Genomic DNA, 24,236 nt, shown 5'->3' on the forward strand with positions numbered 1-24,236 from the left:
ATGCTCAGCACTCCCCCACTTCCCCTTTTTGTGGCATGCTTGAATCCTGTCGTCCATTGCTTCAAAGCTGGCAGGGCATATTCCCAAGAAGCTAGGGATTCCTATGCACAACCGCTGGATAATGTTCAAAGGACACAGACATTTGCAACTTTCTAGGACAATTCCCCACTTCCCACCCCAAGCTTGTGCAACAGGTATCTGGATTCCGTGAGACAAAAGAAAGGCTGAAAGATGCTTAGCTGGACCTCAAAGGCCCTTTCGTTCCTCCTTTGGGAGACAGGACATGGAGGACACCTGAGACATGTGGAGAAGCGCTCTAAGCTGCTCACCTGGTAGATATGATTCAGTTTGAAGTGTTTGAGGAGTAGCAGGAGCAGGGCAGAGATACTCTTTACAATGATCTCCTTGTGCCTGTTCACATCAATGCCCAACTTCATGCTCTGGAGAACAGTGATGCTACAACGGGGAAAGGAAGAGTCAGTGCAGAGGGTGACCTTAGAGCAAGGCCTACGAGGACCCAGGTATTTGGGTCAGATACAATAAACACAAGAGAGCCAGAACTTCAGAAACCTGAACTGTGCTAGGGAAACCTCCAGAGTTCCCACTTATGAGTCAGGAGAAAAGCTCCTCTGATCTCTTTGTTTCTCTCTCCTTTGGCAAGCTCATCCCTTGGCAATGTCCACCCACATACATGTGCAGCCAGTAACTGGCACTGATGTTACCCTCCAGACTCTCAATTCTGAGCTGAAAAGAGCAGAGCAGAGAGCACTGCAGTGGAAAGGGGCTGCTGGTGGCAGAGAGGAGATCTCTTTGGAGACAATCCCTGTAAGTGTTAACAAGGTGAGGTGGGGACTAAAGAGACCCTGCAGACAAGGTAGCTAATATTTAGCAGCTGCCCCAGTTGAAGCACTCACGGCATCTCCTCAGGCAGGACATCTGCCAGGATGTTGATAGAGTCTGTCTTAGCCTTGGATGTAGGGGCTGCAGCCAGTAGAATCTTAAGTAGAGCAATCTGGGAAGTAGAAAATGAGGAAATCCCCCCCATTCAACAAGGTTATTCTTCCACAATTCAACAGCCCTAAGAGAAATGTTTTAAAGCCTTTCTCTAAGTTCTTCCCTCAATAACCAAATCTGCCCAGCCTCCAGAAGGGCAAACAGGTGCCCTGTCCTGACAGGCTTGCCTGTGAGGCTAAGGAGCCAGAAGGGAGCTTATGGGCTGTTCTGCTTCAAGACTGCTCTTTCCAAAGAGGATTGAAGGAACAGAGTGAGAGGGGCAATGCCTAGAAATTAGGTGGGAAGTATAAGCAAGATCTCCCTCCCCAACCGTTTTCCTTCCTCTACCTCAGACCATCAGCGTCCTCACCATCATAGCCTGAGGCCAACTAGGACACCAGAGGCCACGGCAGACCTCAGGGGGACTAAGGCACTTACTTAGGAGGAGGGCCCCCTATGCATCCTGCAGGGACCCACCTCATTCTCCACCCCTCGCAAAGAAGGACTTGGGAATATAGCCAAGTCCTTCTTCCTCTGGGAAGAGCCCTGAGGAAAGCTCAGAGAATGCCTTGCCTGAAGGGTGAAGGCTCAGGAAGCAAGCTCAAATGACAGATGGCTCAGCTTAAGAGGGCTCTCAGCTCTCTATTCCTCACAGCTGAGAAGGGAAACTCTGGCCCAGCCATCTCCTTACCATGTACTGGGGGAGGCTATACAGCATGCCCTGGTAGAGGATTTCACATGGCGTCTCTGGTACTACCTCTTCCCCCTATGGCAAGAAACATACAGTTTGCCCAGGCCATTTTCCAGTTGACCAAAACCTATGTTTCCTTGGTTGTGGAGGGTGGCAGGAAAAGATCTGGGAGTCAGATCAGGATTCCTACCCTAGCTGTGTTAATGATTCATTGTAGGACCTTGGGTAAGTTACTTTCCCTCTCTGAGACCTAATTTCCTCTTCCTAGGATCAGTGGGCTGGTCTGGATGACCTCTGAGGGCTCTTCCAGCCCTGAGAATCTATGATTTTGGTTGTCATGTCATCTGGAATCAATCCAGAATTCTTTCTATGTCACTCTTGCTAGGTCAGGAGTCAGAACTCCCAGCAACGCAGTGATTAAGAATCCACCTGCCAATGCAGGGGACACGGGTTCGAGCCCTGGACTGGGAAGATCCCACATGCCGCGGAGCAGCTATGCCCATGCACCACAACTACTGAGCCTGTGCTCTAGAGCCTGTGTGCCACAACTACTGAGCCTGTATGCCTAGAGCCCGTGCTCTGCAACGAGAAGCCACCACAATGAGAAGCCTGTGCACCGCAACGAAGAGTAGCCCCCGCTCACCGCAACTAGAGAAAGCCCACAGGCAGCAACGAAAAATGCAGCCAAAAATAAATAAATTGATAAAAAAAAAAAAAGAACTCCCACCAAGGAGTTGGCTCAGACTACTGCTTTGCTGGACATACTTGGGCTTAGCTTAGGCCACAGGTACGCCTGGGACACTGGAACTGACACCCCACACAGAGGCACTTCCTATGGTGTCAATCTGAGGCCATCTGAGAGCTCTGGGCTGCTCCAAAGTCAGAAAGGAGAGGTAGGTGACTCAACAGAGAGGGTTAATAAAGGCCTGGAGAGGCAGGAAGGGGTATTAGCAGGGAAAATTTTAGGTGGAAACTATTTTCTTCCCTTCTCCACTACCCTCTACAACATCCCTTCCTCCTTTCTGACCAGGCTCCTCATGCACAGCTCTGTCCTTGTGATGACCCCACTTAAGCCCTTTATCAGAGTAGCCCTTTATCAAGAGGCTACTCAGGCCACTGTCATCTTTGGCCAGTGCAGTCCTTCCTCCACCCCCAGGTCGCTCTATTACAGGACAAGGGTCACTGCCATGAGACCCTGAGGCAAGGAGGAGTAACCAGGCCCCTTCTATTCTGCTGCTTAAATGGATAATAACCCTGGCAATCCTGCATGTTTGCCTTGCTGTTCTCTAAAAGGCCTATTTCATACATTCTCCCCTCTCTTCAAACCAATCCCCTCATCCCACAGCCCCTCAACAGTTGCTGACCCTACCTCTCACTTCACGGACAAAACAGAAGCAATCAGACAGGCACAGCCTCATTTTCTCAACACCAAATCTATCAGAGAGCCTCTACCTTCCTTCTTGACATGAAGGATGAACCACCCATGCTCCTATCAAAGGCTACCCTCCGCTGGTGCTCACACCCTTTTGTTTTATCGAATGCATCAGTTCTATAATTCTCCTTTCTCCTGGATCAACCCTTTTAGGACATAAACACACTCCAGTATCTCCTAGCTATAAAACATTCCCTTGACCCACATCCTCCTTGCGCTACCACCCCATTTCTACCTTCCTTTTCACAACAGAACTTCTACGTGGTTTGTCTATGTTGACTAAGTCTACCTCCTTTCTTTACATTCCCTTTTCAATACACTCCAACTAGGCTTCCGGCCCCACCACTTCACTTGAGGTTGCTCTTATCAAGGTCACCAGTTATCTCTATGTTGCCAAAGTCAATGGGCACCTCAGGTCTTATCAAGCACCATTTATTAGCAACGTTTAACATAGCTGATCACCCCCTCCTTCTTGAAAGACTTTCTTTTTTTTTAAATAAATTTATTTATTTTATTTATTGATTTTTGGCTGTGTTGGGTCTTCGTTGCTGCGCGCAGGCTTTCTCTAGTTGTGGTGAGCGGGGGCTACTCTTCGTTGCAGTGCACAGGCTTCTCATTGCGGTGGCTTCTCTTGTTGCAGAGTACGGGCTCTAAGCACGTGGGCTTCAGTAGTTGTGGCTCACGGGCTCTAGAGAGCAGGCTCAGTAGTTGCGGCGCACGGGCTTAGTTGCTCCACCGTATGTGGGATCTTCCTGGACCAGGGATCTAACGTGACCCCTGCATTGTCAGGCGGATTCTCAACCACTGTGCCACCAGGGAAGCCTTGAAAGACTTTCTTTGCTTAGCTTTTATGGCATCACAATCTCCTGGATTTCCTCCCACCTCACTGAGGGTTTTTTTTTTTTTGGCTCCTTTCCTGAATCATCCCATCCTTGACATATTGGTGTGCCCCAGGGCTTTGTCCTGGGTTCCATTCTCTCTCTATCTTTACTCCCTCCTCAGGTTATCTCAGCCAGTTCGATGGCTTTTAACATTGTCCATGAGTCAACAGTTCCCAAATTTATTTCCCTAAGTCATCCTCTCTCTAGAACTCTAGACCCATATACCTAATTGCTTGGCTGCTCTGCATGGGTGTCTAATGGACATCTAAATCTTAGTACAACCAAAATAGAACCCTTGATAAGACAGAACTCCTAGGAATTCCCTGGCAGTCCAGTGGTTAGGACTCCATACTATCACTGCTGTGGGACCAGGGTTCAGTCCCTGGTTGGGGAACTAAGATACTGCAAGCCGCACAGCACGGTGCCCTCAACCACAAAAAAGAAAAGAAATGAAAGAAAAAGAAAAACAGGGGGGAAAAAACACATTAAAAAAACCCCAAAAACAAGGCTTCCCTGGTGGCGCAGTGGTTAAGAATCTGCCTGCCAATGCAGGGGACACGGGTTCAAGCCCTGGTCTGGGAAGATCCCACATGCCGCGGAGCAGCTAAGCCCGTGCGCCACAACTACTGAGCCCGCACTCTGCAACAAGAGAAGCTGCCACAATGAGAAGCCCGCGCACCGCAATGAAGAGTAGCCCCCGCTTGCCGCAGCTAGAGAAAGCCTGCGCGCAGCAATGAAGACCCAACGCAGCCAGAAATAAAAATAAATTAATTAAAAAGACAAAAACAAAAAAACAGAACTCCTCATCTTGACAAATGGTACTTATTCTTGATTGCCCTTTATGTCTCTCTATCCACAGCCAATTGAACTGCAACTCCTGTCAGCTGTACCTCCAAAATATAAACCAAGTTCATCCACTTCTCCCTATCTCCACACTTCCTCCCGCCATCTAAAACACCATCATCTCTCACCTTGACTATTTTAAGAGCTTCCCAACCTCCCTGCTTCCACTCTTTCCTCATCCAGCCTTTACAAAGTAGCCAATGGTTTTTATTATAAAAACACAGATCATGTCACTCCCCAGTTTAAAATCTCCAAAGGCTTCCCTTTGTCACTTGAATCAACTTCAAGCTCCCTATCTTCGCTTAAATGTCCTGTGTAAAGTGGCCCCAGGCCACCTCTCTGACCCCATCTCAGACAACCTTCCCCCTCCCCACTGTGCTCCAGCCACACTAGCCTTCATCCACTTACCTCTAACATTCTGAGCTTGCTCTCACCTTCTTAATAAGTCTGTTCGCTCTGCTTCGAATGCTCTTTCCCCTGATGTTCTTACGGCCAGCTCCTTCTTATACCTCAGATCTTAGGTAATTACCACCTTCTCAGAGGTCTACATACCCTGACTGCCCAATCTAAAATAGTCTACTACATGATATGTCACCCTATTTAAATTTTCTTAACCATATCTACAATTCTCTGAAAGTCTTCTCGTTTCCTTAATTATCGTTTTTCTCCAACATTAATGTATTGTGAAAGTAGAGACTTTGCTTTGCCTAGCATACAGTAAGAGTCCAACAGCATGCACGCGAGTTATGCGACAGCACTGCAGACAGATGTCCTCCTGTGCAGGATTCCACTTGACTCACCAAAGACATGGGGCACTTCTCTAGCTCCTCCTCATTCTTGATCTGAACATCTGCGATGGAGATGTACTTGTGCTGGGAAACATAAGACATCAATAAGGCGCTGAGGGCCTCGATCACGTGTGTACCAGTGATCATTTCCCCAATGACAAGGAAATGTCCTGTTTATGGGTCTGTCAGCCCAAATACACTACGCACCCTTTGAAGGCAGGAGCCTTATTTACCTTTGCATCATGAACAGCAGCAAAGTGCTTCAATACAGTGTTTATTCCATATTTCCATGTTTGAAGGGCGCAAATACCTTAGCATTTACCTTCAACCAAAGTGCAAGGGGAGGGACTTCCCTGGCGGTCCAGTGGTTAAGTCTCCGTGCTCCCAATGCAGGGGGCACGGGTTCGATTCCCTGGTTGGGGAACTAAGATCCTGCATGTCGCATGGCACAGCCTTTCAAAAAAACCCAAAAAATCGTGCGAGGGGAAGCCAAGAATAGGCCCCTGCCCCTGGACCACTGCCCTGAGAGTTTTGCTGCATGTGCCTGTATGTGTGTCCGTGTGTGTACAGAGTGATGATGATGGGGTGGGGTGGGGATCAAGGTCTGTGCAAGGAACTCTTACTCGTGCACACACACACTTTGGATACAGAGCAGACTGCTACTCAATCCTGGGCCTGTGGAAGTTAGTGATCCTCTAAGGAAAGAGAAGGAAAGGAAAGGAAGCAATAAGTGGGAAGAGAGAGAAGGGTGGGAGGAGGGAAAAGGAATGAGAGGAAGAAAGGAGAACTTGTTCATCTATCTAAACGTAGGACACTGAGTAGGTACGGAGAGACCTGATTTTTTACCTCTTTGGCCAATATGCCTGCGGAGGAAGTACAGAATAACAGGTTCAGAACGTGTCTGGTGGAAGAGCACCACCCAGGACCCAGGACCCTAGTCATCCAACTTGCCTTGATGGCTCCCTATCCCTGAAGACTGAGAGCCCACCCTGGTCACCTGCTTGAGGGTCTTCACACTCTCATGGATGGGCCTGGGTAATCCAACCAAGGTATCCGTGTCCCTGTGAAATGCAAGACACACCAGATCATAAGGGTCAAAAGCAGAGAGAATTACCAATACCCCCTGGAGTCATGTGGACCATGCCACTTTCACCATCTGGTACCCTGGATCTTTCTCTGCAAGTTACCAGGTCCCCCATTGTTGCTTCAGGACACAAAAAGAATAATGGTACAGGGAAGTGTCCCTGAAAATTAGGATTTCTGTATAGTCTTTTGGGGACTCACTTTGTCTGGGAGCAGGTTCCTACTTAAAAGGGTATGTTGCCCAACACTTTTGACAGTGAAACGGTAGCAACAATGGTTTCTCAGGTTTTGTAGTGACGAGTGAGGATTCAAGAGGGTGGGGGAATGGGGAAAGATCTGTTCCAACCATGTCGCTTCTTCACAGAATTCTGGCCCATTACAGAAGGGCTTGCAGGGACCATCTAATAACACTGACAAGGAAATTGATGTTCAAGAGGGAAATGACTTGTTGCTCAAGGTCCTACACCTGGATGAGAACATAAAAGTTCTAGGAAACTGGAAGGAAAAAACTCCATGGCAAGAACCCAAAGCAGTCACTGGGAGCTGCCCATGGCTCTGGGTTGTATAATCACGACCAGGCAACATCTCTCACTCTAGGCCACCCGCTCCCGTGGCCCTCTAAAAACCACTCTATAGCCAGTTCTGACCATCCAGTCACTTACTGCCCCAGAGTGAATCCGATGAACTTGTTCCTGCTCATCTCCAAGAAGTGTTCAATGTCCTTCTGTCTGAGAGGACGGTGGAGAGACAAATCCCAGAGAAGGGAAGAAAAGCAAACCTTGAGAGAAGGACCCTTACTGGGCTCCTACTCCTCCAGTTGGAGAACTGGAACAGTAAGGGAAGACAGCAGGGAACTTCAAACCCAGGAGTTCCGACTCCCAGACCAGCTTATTGAGCCCTGAATACATAGACCACTCCACCCTGGGCCTCCAGTGACTGAAACCCCGAAGCTCAGGGTGCTTGGTGTTATCAAACCTACCTGACCTTTGGGGTCCATGGTAGGCCCTTGGGAAAGGCCACCCGCTCAGCAGAGAGGGGTGCCTGTGAGGGTGGAGGTGGTACTAGAGGGTCCTGCTCTAGCAAGTCTAACTCTCCATCCAAGGTACGCTCTCCATCGCCAGCAGACTCCTCTTCCTCCTCTGTGGCTGGTTCCTCAGTCTTAAAGAGATCTCTTTCGTTGTAGATGTCCAAGCTGTCCTGCTTAGTAAGGAGTTGCTGGGGGGTTGGAGGGGAGTAGGTGGAAGGAGAGAGGGAAGGTGTGCAGAGATCTCACCCTGGGCATCCTTGTCTAAGACCACCCCAACCCACAGGCTGCTAGACTTCAGGGAACATGGAAGTAAGAACCCATCTCTAGTGAGACCTTTTCCTTCCCATCTCAACCCTACTGTGCCCACCAGGCCCAATTCCAGGACAAGCAGCTCTCACACAACCACGCCAATGGCTGGGAAACAGAGCATCGATAATCCCAAAGTCACAGTTACTTAGCTTTCAGAAAGCACTGATGCCTTTTTTTTTTGCCAGCACTTTCCTTCCTAATTATGCTCTACTTAGGTGAACATTCAATTAGTTTGCCTTCTGTGAGCATACACCAGCTGGCTGACTGAGGAAGAGGAGGACAGAAGCTTGCTGCTAGGCAGAGGGAAGCAAGTATGGAATTTTAAATCTTGTCACAGAAAGAAAAAAAGATTGGACAGAAATAGGCCAAAAAGTTAACAGTGATTGCCTCTGGTTGTTAAGATTGTGGGTGACTTTTTTTCCTCCCTTCTTCACATTTTTATATTTGCTCTAAATTTTCTATAATGAGTAAGCATTACTTTATTCAACAAAAAAATAAAGGTTAAAAAAATCACATTGCAGATAATGTAGACTAGATTACTGAGTGTGACTGTCTGAGCCTGTCACCTGTAGTCGGTGAACTCAAGTAGATCAGGCAGGTAAGTTCATGGGAGCATGGTCAGCTCTCAGCGCAACTTGTCATTGTGACCTTTCTAGGGATGCAGACTATAGAACCCTAACCAGTCATCTTGTAAGTGTAAGCCTCTGGTTCCAAGGCCAGATAAGAGCATGGCTGGCTCAGAGTAAATCTTACTGCGAAGACAATGATAAAGTGCCTCAACCAGGTACCTATGCCCAGGATTATACCCCAACTGTTGTTCAGGGTGCTAGGGAACTCCAAGCACTGAGGTCTAGGCCAATGATCCTTAGCAAGACATGGGTCTATGATGTGATATCACAATGTTACATCTTGACAGCCCAGGACCCTGTCAGGGCTCGGGAATAGAGGCTGAAGTATAGACTCCAAGATTTCAGGTTGGTCTCAGGGCCAGTCAGGGGCAGGAGAGCTGGGTCATTTACTGCTCTTTCCTACCATATCCAGAGCTGCTTAGAATCTTGAGTTTTGGCCAGCTAGTGTCACAACACTACTGTCTGCTTTAGTCCATACCCTTCGAGAACCACGGCGGCCTCGCAGTTTGGAGGGTGGTGGTGCCAGCTGAGACTCCCCCAGGTCGAGAGTGTAAGAGGGCGGGGAGGCAGCACGCATGCTCTTCACCACCTGGATACTGTCCTCAGCCAGTGGAGGCAGGCCCAATTCTTCCCGCTTCTGTACTTTGAGAGCCTGCAGCTGCTCAAATCCACCGAGGGTAAACTAAGGGTTAAACGGGAAAGGGGCACATAAGAGAGGAAGGGAGGGAAGTCAGAGGGAGCAAGGTCAGGGAAGCATGCATGGAGAGGAAGAGCCACAACCTCCAGTCCCCTCAGACCCCCTCCGTAATTAGGAAGTAATAAAACAGGAGGAGGCAAAAAATGTGGTCACCATCCCCAGTCTCAGAGATGGTTACTAACCCTCAGAGCTCAGGGGTCAGGATAAAGCATTATTTACTAACCCAGGGCTGGAAACATCACCAGAAATAAGGAAAAGGACCACTGGGGGCCTCCACTGAAAAAAACAGGAAAATGTACCCCCTTTTAAGGAGCAGATCTAGATACTATAACCCCCCAGAATCACTCAAGGCCTGCCCTGGAGGGTATGCTGTTCAGCCAGTCAGAGGAAGGATAGGGTTGAATAATTAGTAACAAAACTGCAACCATACACTTATGAGGACTTCATTTTTTAAAAGCAAATCCTCTATTTATCTGGATGGAGAGCAGGCACTAAACCTCACATTTTACAGCTAGAGAAACTGAGACACAGAGAATTGCCCGAGGTTTCTCAGTATCAGCAGAGGCCAGATCTCCCAACTCTCAGCCAGGGTTCTTTCCATGAAACATTAGCTCTACCAGGAGAAGGTGCAATGACACCCCAACTCAGAAAGTGGCATCTCCCATCAGTCCAACAGAAATAGGTAACCTACTCTGAAACAGAACATCTGATTTCTCTAGGACAGCCTTACTGTCCCTCCACTGGCTAACAGCTGCCCTATTCTTCTGCCTAGCTCCAGCCTCCTGGAATCAGACTAGAAGAAACTGAGGTGGCAGAGGGCACTGCTGATCTGATGAGATGGGAGAGGGGTGAATCAGCCACTCACCATGACTACTTTCCAGAGCAGAAGCAGGACCTTCTTTATGGGGAAGTGGGGAGCCAGGCCGCTGCAGAACTTGGTGACCATAGAGAAAAGCAGAAGGGCAAAAGGCTCCTCATTATGCATGGAGAAGCCTGGGGGTTGTGGAGAGAGGCAAGTGAGAAAGTGAGGATGAAGCAGCTGAGACCCAGTCCCTGTAACCCTGTTTCTGGACGCTGAGGAAGGCACTCACCTTCCCGCAAAGAATCTGAGTACTTGGTCCTTAGAAGGAGGCTTAGAGAGCTCCCAGAGTGAACCCCCCGAGGGCAGGATAAGGGAGGTCATGGAGTTAAAATGGCATAGTTCCCAAAGCTTGGGGGTGGATATCAAACTAGAAGTAACAGTAATAAAGATAATCAACCGTAATAAAGATGCTTCCTGGCTGAGGAACTCAATGCATTTTGTAGATCACAACTCACTTTCCCACATCAACAAATATAGTATATATTTTAAAATCCCAAAGGCCTTCATATCTTATCCCTGACTGATGACAATACCAACTCATATTTTCAAGGTAAGTCAACTCATTTTCTTCATGTGGGATTTGTGATCGAATGGGAGAGGGATAACTATTCCCATTTATAACCAAGGAAACCAAAACCAAGATATAGAGAAGACATATGACTGGGCCTAGCTCATAGACATAGGGGCAATCAAGCCAGACCCTCAAGCCCACCACAAAGTATCTCTGTCCTAAAAGAAGGGATGTTAGTTCTAAAAAAAAAAAAAAAGAAGACGAAGAAGAACTGTCTGTCTCTCCTAGGCAGATGCTATGCCTCCCCTCTGCCACAGGCACCTCGAGTGCCACTTCTTACTCAGTTCAGTGCGGAAGGTCTCCCGGGCTGTCCTCCACCCGTAGGAGTCTGTCTCTCGCTCCAGGCGGATATTTTCCACCATTAGGTACATGACACTCAGCAGCACCCTGAGGTTATAGAAGGGTCACAAGAGGTTCCCAAGGCAGTTTCCAACCTATAGATCTCAGGGATGGTCTCTGTGGTGGCCCAACCCAGTGGAATTAGCAACTTCTAGTGGCCTGGGTGCGTCTGAAATTTGGGCAAAGGTAACCCATTGCTAACGATCCCCTGTTCCAATCCCATGGGCAGGCCCACTCACCGGAGCTCTGTGCTATCAGCAATGGAGATGGCTGGTTTCCGAAGAGCACTGCTACAGGCCTGGCTGTTGCTGCCACAGGGATGAGGGAGAAAACAGGAACCCGTAAGGCCTCTTTACCCCGTGTTGCACACTTATCATATGCACAAACATGAGTACCTGCCATTCCCTGGCTATGTAGCTAAAGAAATTGGTCTAAGGTAGAGAAGCCCATAGAATTCTCCTGCCACCTAGACAAACCCTTATCTGTGGTGAAGACAGGCAAGGGCAGGGTCTATGATATTTGCTCCTCTTAAAATCCCTGCTGTTTCTAGTACTGTGCTGGACACAAAACAGATGCTAAGCAACACCTGGTGAATAATAAACAGAATTTGCCCCACTAAAACTCCTGGGTGATAGGCATGAGACAATATGAGGGGTCACTATAGTGGTAGCAGCAGATAAGGCCACCTCTAGAGCTGTAACCATGAGGAAAAGAACTGGGAACAGCAACAGGAATTGGTCCCATCCATCTTGGGTCACGTTCTCAGGTAGAACAGCTTCCTTCATGGAGTCCACAGTTAGGCTGAGCTAAGAAGGTATTTGGATAAAAAAGCAATACAGGATCGGCCCCTGAGGCCCAGGATTGAAGCTGTAAGTGGGGCAGAGCCTGCTGATGAGCCCAACCTTAGGGAGCAGACAGGCTATCAGAGACCATGGCTGGATGGAGGGGGACTGTCAGTGAGCTTTGGAGGAGGTGTGAATAGACCCAGCTTTCACAGAGGGCTCTACAGTGAGGGAACCAGTATAGGAGATGAGGCACCCTTCAAGGAAGGGGGTCGCCAGCCCTCCCCTAAAGCTTCTCACTCGATTTCCATGTGGAGTAGCTCCAGGAAGGCCGAGAAGGTCCCCATCTGATAGAGCAGGAAGCAGTTGTACCTGGACCAGTGGAGTACATCGACTTCTGAATCACATTCCCCAAAAGTGCCTAAAGGACCAGACAGTGCCGCAGGGGTTGAGGAGGAGGGGGTTATCCCAGTTCTTTCCACCCTGCCCCATGATCTGAAGACTATCTCCCAACACTCTGTCCAACAATTAGGTTTACAAAGGACAAGTGCCCCCCAGAACTTCCTGGAATGAGGCAGGGGAGAGGAGAAGCAGTCTCCAGGGTTAGGTCCAATGTGCTCATCACTGGTTTGTCTTAAGTTTGAGTTCCCTGAGAAGCAGATCCAGAGATAAGGATTCAAGTGCAAGTAGTTTATTTGGGAGTTGACCCCAGGAACCATCGGTAAAGAAGTGGGGAAGTGAGATAGGGAAGAGAAGGCAGCCAAGAGCTCAATCCCAAGTGGGGAGAAGCTCTGGAAAACATAAACAACTCAGAATCATCCCACCCAAGAGGGGTGAGGTGGTCAAGCTGCTCATCCACTAACCCCTGGCAGTCACTGAGGAATGCTGCTGGACTAGGGGAGAACATTAATTCCCTAGCACTTCCTGGCTGCCCCATGTGGGCTGCACAGAAAGCCCTCAGGCAAAAAGATGAAGGTACTGGCAGCTGGAACTTGGCCAGAGTGCCAGACCCAAGAGATAGGCTTGGGCACTGCCTTGTTTACTGCAGTCGTCCCTTCACCAGATGTCCACTCTCTTTCCTCTCCATTTATGATTTTTCTTTTACAGTTTTTTTAGCTCCCAACTAGTTGGTTCTGCCAACAGTCCTCTTATTTCTGACCTCAGGGCTTTCTTTTACTACTCCAGCTAGGCTCATTTTTCTTTCCAACACCTGGCTAATAGGTCTCTTCTGGGAAGCTTTCCTCAGTTAATCTCATTGAGTTCTGATTCTCCAAATTACTCACAGCATCCACTCCTCCTGCTATGTTGGCTTGGACCTTCTAAATGCCAATGAGAAACAATGCAGCGGGTCCACGTGTAAATTGGTGGCACCCTCCCTGCCTCCTCTCAGTGTCAGAACCAGGCCACAGCTGGTAAAAGAAACCTCCATGCTCAGCTGGTGGTACACTGTCAGCTCTGGCCACAGTGACCCTCTTGCTAGTCTCCACATAGGATTACAGCCCAGGCTAAGGAAAAAAAGAACCCTATAAGAAATCCTGGCATGTCTGGAAAGAGAAAGGCCGATTCCAAGGGATCCAGAACAGTACCTACCATCATCTCCTCATCTTTCGCATAAGCACAAGGTTACTTCTAGCACATGACAAGATCTGTCCTCAAGAGGCAGGAACCTTGCTTTCCCAGTGTGGCTTGCCTCATCCTAGTCCTGCTAACACCATCTCTCTCTCTCTAGTGTCCACCCCTCTCAAGTTGGCAAAGCTGGCCACTCACCTTGGGCCAGGTAGAGAACAGCTCGGGCCACCTTCAGTCGCCGTTCCCTACTGACCACCTCCAGCCGGTCCAGGAGTCCCATCACATAGGCCTTCTGGGCATCTTCCTCCAACTCCAGCCACTCCTTACCCTGCACTGGGAACAGAAGGCCATACAGATCTGGTGTCAGCTGTTGCCTCCCCTTCCTGGAAAGGCTCCTGATGATAGCATATGTACTTCTGATCTCAGCCCCCCAATAAATTCTTCTCTTCGAAAGCTTTCCTTGTTTAGCTGAGAAAGAATAAGGGATGGGAAAAGTAAAAAGCCCAAATGTTCTGGCCCACTCCAGAGCCTCATCTTCCTCCACATCCCCTCCATTTCCGCTTCCCCCTCCCCAGCCTATACAGTTCTATCTCTCTGCCTTTCCTCAAGGAGTTCCCTCTATCTCCCTATGTATCCAATTGCTATTCATCCTTACAGGTTCAATACAAAATCACCTCTTTCCCACTAATGCTCCAGCCAGAAGCTCTGTCCCCCATGATACGTTTTACTTCTCTAATGACACTTCCCATTTTCCTCTTGGCCTCAGCTAGTTTTGTGACATACACATCTCCCCTCTGCTATCTGACTATAATTTCTTTAAAGATACTGTAAATTCACCTTCACCCCTGCCTCCTGCATCTCTGGCACAAAATGGGTACTCACCACACATTTGCTGAGTTGAACACTGAATTGCCACTGACAAAGTAAGGAAATGGAGGTCTGAGTGGATCACAGGGTGGGCACATGAAATTATTACCAGATGCTATGAGGAGTGAGGCAGAATTGGAGACAGGGATTGAAAACTAAGGTCGAAGACTAGGCTGGGCACAGGGTTACCAGGCAGCAGGGAACCAGTCCAGCCCCACCTCCCCATTCCTCTGTTCTCTGGGCCCTTGACATCAGGGAAAGGGACCCAGTTCAGGCTTCTCTTGCTTCCACTCCGTGACCTCTCCACTTGAGATATAGGAAACTCTGTGTCCCATATGCAAAAAGGAATAGAGAAGTTATATGGCTATGGAGAGGATGAAGAAGGATCATACTTTATTTTAGGCTTTTTCTAGATCAGCCTTGAATATCATGGAGAGAAAAAGCAGATCTCTATGAATAAGGGTCTGGGATCACCTTGGGTCTTGAAGTCTTCTTCAAAGCACCTCCTGTTAGTGGTGAATTCCGGGTGTTCAGTGTAGCTATACAATTCTGTGGCAGGAAAGATAGGATAGAGTCACAAACATTCAGCAGATCCTTACAGAAGGGGCCTGGGGTGGAGAAGGTGGCATGAAAGAGCTAAAGCTTCCAACACATTCCTGTGTCCAATTCAATCCAGAGTCAGCTTCCTCCTTTTCAGAGCAGTTAAAAATAGCCACTTGTGTCCCTGGGTGATTAAACCATCAAACCTGTCCTCCTCCTGCCAGCTGGCTGCTACAGCAGAGAAGGCAGGCTCCGACATTTGGTGAGGGCCAGGAGGAGGGCTGGAACAGAGAGGGCTGAATGTCATCACTGCTGGTTCTTAGGGCTGCAACCCCTTCTGCTTGTCAACCCAGACTGGGACTAATCCTGTCTCTAGGGAAAAAGGGGGCAACACAACTCCTGAAGTTTAGAGGCAAGATCCTTGTGCTATTCAAGGAGCCAGTTCATTCTCTCCCTGCTGAGTTTCCTCGAAGGATACAGAAGTTTATGTTCCTGCCCACGGCCACCCGGGCAGGGGCAGAATCAAACCATACAGAAGCAGCTTTGATTGCCAAAGGGCGGCCTGTGCCCAGGAAAATCTAACTTTGCTGACAGCAGCCTCTCAATACAAAATGCAGACAGCTTATGAGAAATAAAAATGTCCTTTCCTACACACACACACACACACACAGCAGAACATTACACAAGTACGCTCACCTTACAGAGAACGAAGAAGTGAAGTCATTAAGCCAATAGGTGCTTCCTCAAAACTCTGTTCCCTAACTAAGACCCTTGCTGGAAATTTAACAAGGTCACAGATAACACACAAAGCAAGAGAAATTCACTTATATTCCAGTCAGCTGTCTAATGGTCAAGAAATACCTTGTCTGGGAGCCAGGGCTTTTGAGTCCTGAGTTCCAGAATCCTGGAGTGACCAGAAACAAATCCCAGCTCTGTTTGTTAAATTCTTCAGTCATTAGTGAGTAGTGTAGATATATATATTTTAAGAGTAGAGCACAAACCCAGTTAAAACAGGGAGCAAGGCTCTTAGGTACTGAACTTTGCTTTTGTCTTATTTTTAAAGTTTAGATCATGAACTTTCATATACTACAGGTAAATACAGAGTACATAAAAGACACTGCGTTTATCTTCTACTCAGATTAAACAAATGTTAACACTTGTCATATTTGCTTCAGACAGCTAAAGTCCCCTCTTCCTTCCCAGTCTTATTTTCCTCTCTAGAGATGATCACTATGATGAAACTGGTATGTATGCTTCACATGCCTAGTTTTATACTTTTAGTACATATCTATGTGCCTGTAAACAACACGTGATATTGTTCTGTTTTTCAAGTTTTTATCCAAGCAGTATCATACTGTATAAATTATTTTTTCTTAGAAGCATTTTTTATTATGTCTTTCAATAGCTTACATGAAAAGCAGTGTGATGAACACATCCATTCACTTAACTGACACGGTTCTCAATCAAGTGTGCCACTAGACTTCCTAGAAACATCTTTTAGACTTGTGTGTTTAAGCAGTTTTTTTGATGCCTGTATAAATTATTTTGTCACCGTTTCTTCTCCCCTTTAATATATTTTTAATATTTATTGACACTGAAGCATATTGATATAGATCAATTATTTTAATGACTATACAGTAGCCTAATATACTGATATACTGCAGTTTCTCCATTCCCCTACTAAGTTGTTTTCAATTTTTCACAGTGGCGACAATAAACATTTTTGTAAGTGTTTTCTTGGGCCCAAGAATTTCTTTAAAGTGTACATCTAGAATCGTTGGGTCATAATACGTGTGAATTCGACTTTGCTAGATATAACCAAACTGCTTTCCAATTCTATACTCTGTTCCCTCATGCCAAGCCATGTATAAAAAGTACTCATTTCTCTGTACCCTCACCAACCCCAGGCTTTTAAATTTTGCATCTGATGATTGTTGAATAATATCTCACCATTTTAATTTGTTTTTCCCCATTTCCTAACATAATTGAATATCTTTTCATATATTTACTGACCACATGGTTTTCTGTTCTGTGAATTCCTATTCATATTCTTTGACCATTTATCTATAGTCTCTGTTGGGATGTTCATTTCTTTCTCTCTCTATGTGTGTGTGTACGTGTGTATTCATATTTTGGATTCTAACCCTTGGTTAGTTATTAAACTTAGCTCTCTATTTCTGTCACTCATCACAAAATTTATTCCCTATGTTTATTCACAAGAACTTCTTTAAAAGCATTTGTCTCTTTTCTCTGAAAAAGCCTGTCTTAAAGTGTCACTTTCATGTGACAGAATATTTAACTTTCACATAATTTCCACCCAAAGCTCATTTATTAATAATTGGCATTTGTAGCACATGTAACATGGAGGCCCTTAATGCAAGGAGACCACGTTTAGCCAAGCTAAAAATCCAGAGAGAAGCAGTCCAGCACTGAAAGAAGAATGGGATCACTCAACCCCAGCTCAGAAACATCCAAGCAGAGCTCCACTGTGATGGATATAGATGACATGTTCAGCTTTGCTCAGCTGGCCAGTTGTCTACACAGTTTTTCTTCAGACATTGCTGAGACTTTAATAAGGGGCAAGTATTAGGGGAAGGGGGTGAGATGGACGTAGAATAGAAAAGGAGAGAGAGATGGAATGGGAAAGCAATGGAGTGGGTGGCAGAAAGGGGCACCCAAAAGATATGGGTGACTATGGGAAGAGAAAGAAAGGAGAAATGGGGAGAAGGTGGAGAGAAAACAGATTTGAGAGTGCACCAAAAGAGAATTAAAGAAGGGTGAGCAGAAAACAGGGATAGAATGAAAGAATGGAGAATGTCATACATAGCCAGGGAAGCATTCACAGAAAGAAATGTGAAAGCAAACAAAGAGATACTGACCACTGGAAGGTGTAGAGAAGTGGGAATGTGGAGAACAGCCTGTGCTCTATAGCCACTTGCTGAGAACAGACAAGCTGCCAGGGGAGAGCACAGGCATCTTCCCTCTCCTCCTGGCCAACCTTCCACTCTTTACAGACCCATCTATCTCATACCTGACAACTCTGCTGCGTGCCCATCTGTGTCTCCATACTCAAATTCCAGGGTAGGGCAGTCCACAGAGCCCTGTAATGGAGAAATCTTTGTGGTAACTTGGGGAAAAGGCTGACAAAAGGAGATCACACCCTCATTTCATTTTCCACCTCTCTTGGAGGCCAAAGTTAGAGGAAGAAGGCAACTAGGAGAGTTCCATCTGGGCCTTTCATCTAAGAAGTACCCTCCTCCAAGCCAAAATTAGAGGCTCAGTGTGGGGCTGGGCTGAAGATTCCTATATAGAATCAGAAACTCTGGGCAAAGGACCAGGATCATGAACAGATATGAAAGCTACAATCTGTGCCCATATCTGATCTACATAAACACAGACCTGAAGAACATCTAGCTAATCTCTAGAAAAACAAGACGGATGAAAACAAAAGAAGTAAACTGGATTCTGACTTCAGCTCTGTCATTAACCCATTGTATGATTTTGTATGATTTCATTCTGTGGATCATAGTTCCTCATATATAAAAAGGTGTCCTTAGTTCCAATATTCCACAATTTTAGGACTGTCAAATAAGGTAGCATTTCCACTTCAAATTGTACTAAAGGCTAGATTTCCTATGATGTTGTATGTAAAAATTTATAATACCCTTTTTTTTTTTTTAATTATTTATTTATTTTTGGCTGCATTGGGTGTTTGTTGCTGTGTGTGGGCTTTTTCTAGTTGCGGCGAGCGGGGCTACTCTTCATTGCAGTGCGCGGGCTTCTCATTGCGGTGGCTTCTCTTGTTGCGGAGCACGGGCTCTAGGTGTGCAGGCTTCAGTAGTTGTGGCGCTCTTGGGCTTAGTTACTCTGCCGCATGTGGGATCTTCCCGGACCAGGGCTCAAACCCGTGTCCCCTGCATTGGCAGGCAGACTCTTACCCACTGTGCTACCAGGGAAGGCCCTATAATACCCTTTTAAAAGTATTTTTAATATAATCCTACACCCGAACCTCTTTAAGCATTTTGGGATAGATTTTTCCTACCAATATATTAATAAATATGAATTAAAAAAATTTTGAATGCCAGGTCTTGTCACATACTATGTGATCTTGAACAAGTTACTTAACCTCTTTGTGCCTCAGTGTAGTATAAAAAATGTATTTGGTCTTTGCCCCATCACCCACCTTCCTGGCACAGAGCTCTTAAAACCTTTGGAATTTCCTGAGTAGTAGGAGTGCCTGTTATTCATAAGGAGCTCCTGTCAACCATACTTGAGGTTATGCTAATGAGGTGACTTAGAGTGAGAATTTCAAAAAAGGAGCTCCAGGGAGGGGAGGAGGCTGAAGACTGAGTTTAATCAAGTGGCCAGTGGTTTGACCAACCATGACTAGGTAACGAAACTCCATATAAAAACTCTGGGGCTTCCCTGGTGGTGCAGTGGTTGAGAGTTTGCCTGCCGATGCAGGGGATACGGGTTCGTGCCCTGGTCCGGGAAGATCCCACATGCCGCGGAGCGGCTGGGCCCGTGAGCCATGGCCTCTGAGTCTGCATGTCCACAGCCTGTGCTCTGCAACAGGAGAGGCTACAGCAGTGAGAGGCCCGCGTACCGCAAAAAAACACAAACAAAAAAACTCCGAAACAATGTGATTTGGGCACACCAATGTGCTAGGAGGGTAATGCCACAGAGAGGGCATGGAAATTCTGCACCATTCCACCTCCATACCTTGTCCTATGCCTCTCTTCATTTTGTTCCTGAGTTGTATTCTTTATAATAAAATTGTAGTCATAAATATAGCACTTTTCTTAGTTCTGCAAGTTGTTCTTGCAATCTATCGAACCTGAGGGGGACAGTCATGGTAACCCCTGAATCTGTAGTTGGCCAGGCAGAAGTGCAGGTAGTCTGGGGATTCCACTGTGGCTGACATCTGAAGTGCGGGCAGTCTTGTAGGACTGAGCCCTTAACTTGTGGGGTCTTTGCTAACTACGGGTAGTGTCAGAACTGAATTGGTATCAGGGAATTGTTGGAAAATGACGTACTCAGTTTTCTCATCTGTAAAATGAGGATAATTCATAGGGTCATTGTAAGGACTAAATGAGATAATAGAGGAAAAGCACTTAGCACACAATCCAGCACCTGGTAGCACTATGTGGACGGTTACTCCAAGAATTTTACTTACTCTACTTATGATTTTAATATATTATAAAGGCATTTTTCTCATACTATTATTATTTTTTTAAAGATAAAGGTTTACTTTTTAAAAAATGAATATTTATTTATTTAGGCTGCGCTGGGTCTTAGCTGTGGCATGCAGGATCTTCGTTGCCACATGCAGGATCTTTGTTGCAGTTTCCTGGATCATTAGTTGCGACATGCAGAATCTTTAGTTGTGGCATGCATGTGGGATCTAGTTCCCTGACCAGGGACCCCTGCATTGGGAGTATGGAGTCTTAGCCACTGGACCACCAGGGAAGTCCCTGTCTCATATTATTATAACTGTCACTTTAAACAGCTAAGAGAAGAGTTCCCTGATGGCCTAGTGGTTAGGATTCTGGGCTTTCACTGCCACGGCCTGGGTTCAGTCCCTGGTGGGGGAACTACAAACTGCACAGCACAACCAAAAAAAAAAAAAAAAATTTTATTAAAAATAAATAAACAGCTAAGTGGACAGATGTCTATTGGCTTACTTAACCAATTCTCTATTGTTGCACATTTGTTTTTAATTTTTCTTTACTATATACATGAAGCTGTAATACTCTAATAAATTTTTTTCATATTTAGGATCTTCTCTGACAGATTTTTATAACGGGAATGAATGCATCAAACCTTATGACAATTTGTATGGCTCTTTGTACATGACAAGTTGTTTTCCAAAACCACTTTATGAATTTACACTGCCAAAAAGGTGATTCATGTTTAAATCCACTATAGCAAAGATTTCTAAACTTCTGGATTACAGGGACCAGTAAGAAAAAAAAAAGGTGGATGGTGGAGAATGACATAAGGTTGTTGATGTTTTATTTTCTAAGTAGAAACTTTAAAAATCTCTTAAATATATATATAATTTTAAAAAATCGTTTAATGCCCCCAAAATGCAAAAGACAAAAATATCAGAATAAGAGCCATTAAAAGCAGTGAAGCTTTTTTTGACTGTAAGTCAAAGTATAAGTAAACTTTACGTCGTGTCCCAACACACACAAAACTGGAACAGAAGTTTAACAAAATAATATTTACCACTACCATATGTGATAAACCAGTACTTCCAATTAGTCTATTTCTTTAAAAAAAATGTTGGTCTCAACTCACAGGTTACTCCCTACAGTTTTAAATTACATACATCCTTTAAATTTAGCGTATTGAACTACATTTTATGAAAAACTCACTTCAATGCCTTGAATTTTCCTCATTTTGCTACAAACCAGTTAAACTTTGTCAAGGACTTTGGGAACGACCTGAAGCAAGAAATCTGGCTGTAAGAGGTCTGAGGTGAATCTTTTGGTTAGGTTAAGAATCTTTTTATTAAGCAAACAATCATTCTCTAGCTTCCTTTTAAGGTTAGGATATCCATACACTAAGCCATTGGGAGAGGGTAGGTCAATGGTACCCCTATAAACACAGTGATGTACGAGGCTCTGTTGACTTGTGCCAACAGTAATTCTCTTCCAGAAATTCCTGAAGCCCTAGAGAGGAAAGAAAATCATCCTGCCCAGGACTATTTTCCACAGGAATGCAAAAGGAGGGAGGGAAGGAAAAGCAGATAGTCATCTATCTGAGAGTCAGCAGAGAGTCCGGCACCCGGGTGTTGTGATAGGGGACGTATTGACAGGTAAGAGCAGCTCTCCTGATGCAGTGGAAGGTGAAGGAAAGCTAATGTTTCCGGCCAACCTTTGGGCAGGCAATAAGCTCAGATGGTGAGGATCACTGCAGTTGTTCATTTCCACATGAAAAGTGCAGCTGCAGACAATCAGGCGGTAAACTGTGGTGCAGGTGGAAAGCTCTGAGTCTCTGGATACTGAACTCACTGTCAAGAGTAAAACTATCAGAGCCTTTTCCTGAAGGAAGACTTGATAGGTAGGGAAAAGGCCTCCTGGTTCAAGAGGAGTTTTAATTCACCCATAGAACATATCATTCCGAAATTATTTTATTCACTCCCACACTGTCTCTGCACCCCGACTGTGGAGAGACCGCTGTATTCCTAGCACCTAAAACAGTGCTGGGCATATAGAAAGAACTCAACAACTGTTGAATTAATAAAAGACTCATCCCCCTGCCCCACCCCCCAAAAACCATCTGAACAAGAACGATGTCTCTATGGGGGAAGGAGAAACAGGGTGCCCTAAAAGGCCAGATTCGTACTGAGGCAGGGAGGGAGATGATATGGTGCATAAAACCCTGATCCAGTATGGCAGGAGGGCTGAGCTCTGCCTCTGAAAGGTGGTGTGATTTTGGGCCAGTCTTTTCACCTCCTCCACTTCTCTCTTTTATAAAATGGGATGGATTCCTGCTTGTCTGTATCAAAATGGAAAGCATACATGAAATCCCTTTGAAACTGAAATACAGTTCAAATGGTAAACCGTGGACTGGGATGCCTAAGATCTGGCTTCTACTACCAGTTCTGTCCCTTGATGATGATGATAATATAGTACTAAGAGCTACTGTGCGCTAACCAACTACATGCACCGTGCCTGCACTGAATTAAACATTTCATATTCAATTATCTCATTTTGACTTTATCGCAACCTTCTGAGGCAGGTAGTATTAACCTCATTTTACAGAGGAAGAAACTGGAGCTCAGAGGCTGGCAATCTGCCAAAAGTCACACCAAGAGTAAATGGTAGGGCTGGGATTCAAAACCTCAAAACCTGCTCTGACTGAACCCAAAGCCTGGTACCCCTGGCCACTGTGCCAGATGTATGACCTTCGGCAAGCTACTTTTGTCTCCCACTTCCGTCAAAGCAAGGGCTAAAACCCGGTGACCTCTACAGACCCTTCCACACCTGACATTTTGTGGTCTGATTCCCCGCTCAGATCCGGTTCTGCTCTTGGCTAGCTGATGGAAGCTGGCTGGATGAGGGGGTTGGAGTGAATGTTAATTCACTCCTTTCATCCTCCTAGTTAGGGTTTCTTTTAAGAAGAGGAAACATTCATACTCCCCTCTGTGGGTCTGTATCGTGGGGAGGGGGGGGGTCCATCCACTCGCTCTGGTACTGCCCTGCCTGACTCCTGTGTCATTAACCCTTACGGGGAGGGGGCCTGATGTCCGTGGAAAGTGCTCCCTCAAGGGCTCGCCAGCACACGGGGGGAAGGGGAAGGGCCCAAGTCACGCGGCTGCTCTGCTCGGCTCGGGGTGCCTCGGGGTGGGAGGGCGGCTGCCCCCACGCCGACCTTTCCACTGCGGCCGGGCTCCGGCCTCCGGCCTCCCACCCCTCAGGCCACTCACTTCACCTCTCCGCGCCTGTTCCTCCTCCGTAAATCGGCCTTACGAATTACCACTCCGGAGGGCTACAGCGATTAAGTGAGATAAATATGTGAAAGTATCCCGGACGCTGGATATCACGCTCTATCTTCGCGCCCCCCGAGGGAGGCCAGAGGGCTAGAAAGCCCCAGACCCGCGGCAGGAGACGGGCGGAGAGGGTCAGGGGCTGCAGAGCCCGGAGTTCAGGCTGCAGCGTGCCCAGCAGGCGCCCGCTCCGAGAGGCGGCACGGGACGCGCAGGGGTCTCCCGGCGGCGGAGGGGCACGCGACCGAAACACCTCAGCCAACGCTTCTCGCCCCGGGCGTCTCCCGACCCCAACTGAAAGCTCTCCGGGCTCCTCACCTCCGACTCCCGCCGCTGGCTTCTGAACGTTTCCCGGCCTTTAGGCGCCGCCGGCTTCCCTTTGCCGCCGCCGTTGCCGTTGCCGTTGCCATAGCCATTGGCAGGCGGGTTCCCGGACCCGGGCGCCGCGGGGTCGTCCATGCGGCTCTCCTCAGCAGCTCCCCTCTGCCGCTCTGCGCTCTCTGCCAGGGGTTACCCCACAGCCGCCGCGCGCCGGGAGCCAGGCCCCGCCCCCTCCACAGCTATTGGTTGAGACCTTTATCCGCAGCCCCACCCTGCATCGCGATTGGCTGTTCAACCTCTCTGAGCAGGACTTGCAGGGGGCTCATTCAAGGGATTTTTTTTCCCACTCCCGCGGCGTCCCTGGTAGCCTGACACTCCGCGGTCTGCTCTTAGCTCCACCTCCCACGTCCTGGGCCTTGAGCTCTAGGTGGTCAGCTCTGCTTCTCACTAGGTGTCCCTCAGCCCTCACCCCATCCCAAATAGCGATCGTTTTGGGGAGCTCTAGTCTCTGCCTG

At 47.1% G+C, this 24,236-nt stretch overlaps 1 protein-coding gene across 6 annotated transcripts in view; it reads right to left on the reverse strand.

Moving 5' to 3' along the window:
• STRIP2 (striatin interacting protein 2) overlaps window positions 1-23,872 on the reverse strand; it is a 56,826-nt gene extending 32,954 nt beyond the window's left edge. For 5 of the 6 annotated variants that reach the window (XM_024763154.1, XM_024763142.1, XM_024763136.1 and 2 more), the window contains exons 1-16: window positions 23,719-23,872; window positions 17,935-18,004; window positions 14,838-14,912; window positions 13,695-13,829; window positions 12,228-12,348; window positions 11,385-11,453; window positions 11,087-11,193; window positions 10,239-10,366; window positions 9,155-9,358; window positions 7,691-7,926; window positions 7,374-7,439; window positions 6,626-6,689; window positions 5,641-5,712; window positions 1,685-1,759; window positions 915-1,012; window positions 330-456 (exon numbers count right to left, since the gene is read on the reverse strand). In XM_024763154.1, the coding sequence (XP_024618922.1) occupies window positions 330-456; window positions 915-1,012; window positions 1,685-1,759; window positions 5,641-5,712; window positions 6,626-6,689; window positions 7,374-7,439; window positions 7,691-7,926; window positions 9,155-9,358; window positions 10,239-10,366; window positions 11,087-11,193; window positions 11,385-11,453; window positions 12,228-12,348; window positions 13,695-13,829; window positions 14,838-14,912; window positions 17,935-18,004; window positions 23,719-23,859 (1,788 nt within the window). In that variant the 5' untranslated portion in view covers window positions 23,860-23,872. Of the gene's footprint in view, window positions 1-329; window positions 457-914; window positions 1,013-1,684; window positions 1,760-5,640; window positions 5,713-6,625; window positions 6,690-7,373; window positions 7,440-7,690; window positions 7,927-9,154; window positions 9,359-10,238; window positions 10,367-11,086; window positions 11,194-11,384; window positions 11,454-12,227; window positions 12,349-13,694; window positions 13,830-14,378; window positions 14,688-14,837; window positions 14,916-17,934; window positions 18,005-23,718 lie in introns of those variants that run through there. The other variant, XM_024763161.1, reaches the window with a different exon arrangement.
• Window positions 23,873-24,236: the final 364 nt, after the last annotated feature.

The sequence above is a fragment of the Neophocaena asiaeorientalis genome, unplaced genomic scaffold (assembly GCF_003031525.2).
Source record: "Neophocaena asiaeorientalis asiaeorientalis breed wild unplaced genomic scaffold, Neophocaena_asiaeorientalis_V1.1 scaffold681, whole genome shotgun sequence".
NCBI lineage: Eukaryota > Metazoa > Chordata > Mammalia > Artiodactyla > Phocoenidae > Neophocaena > Neophocaena asiaeorientalis.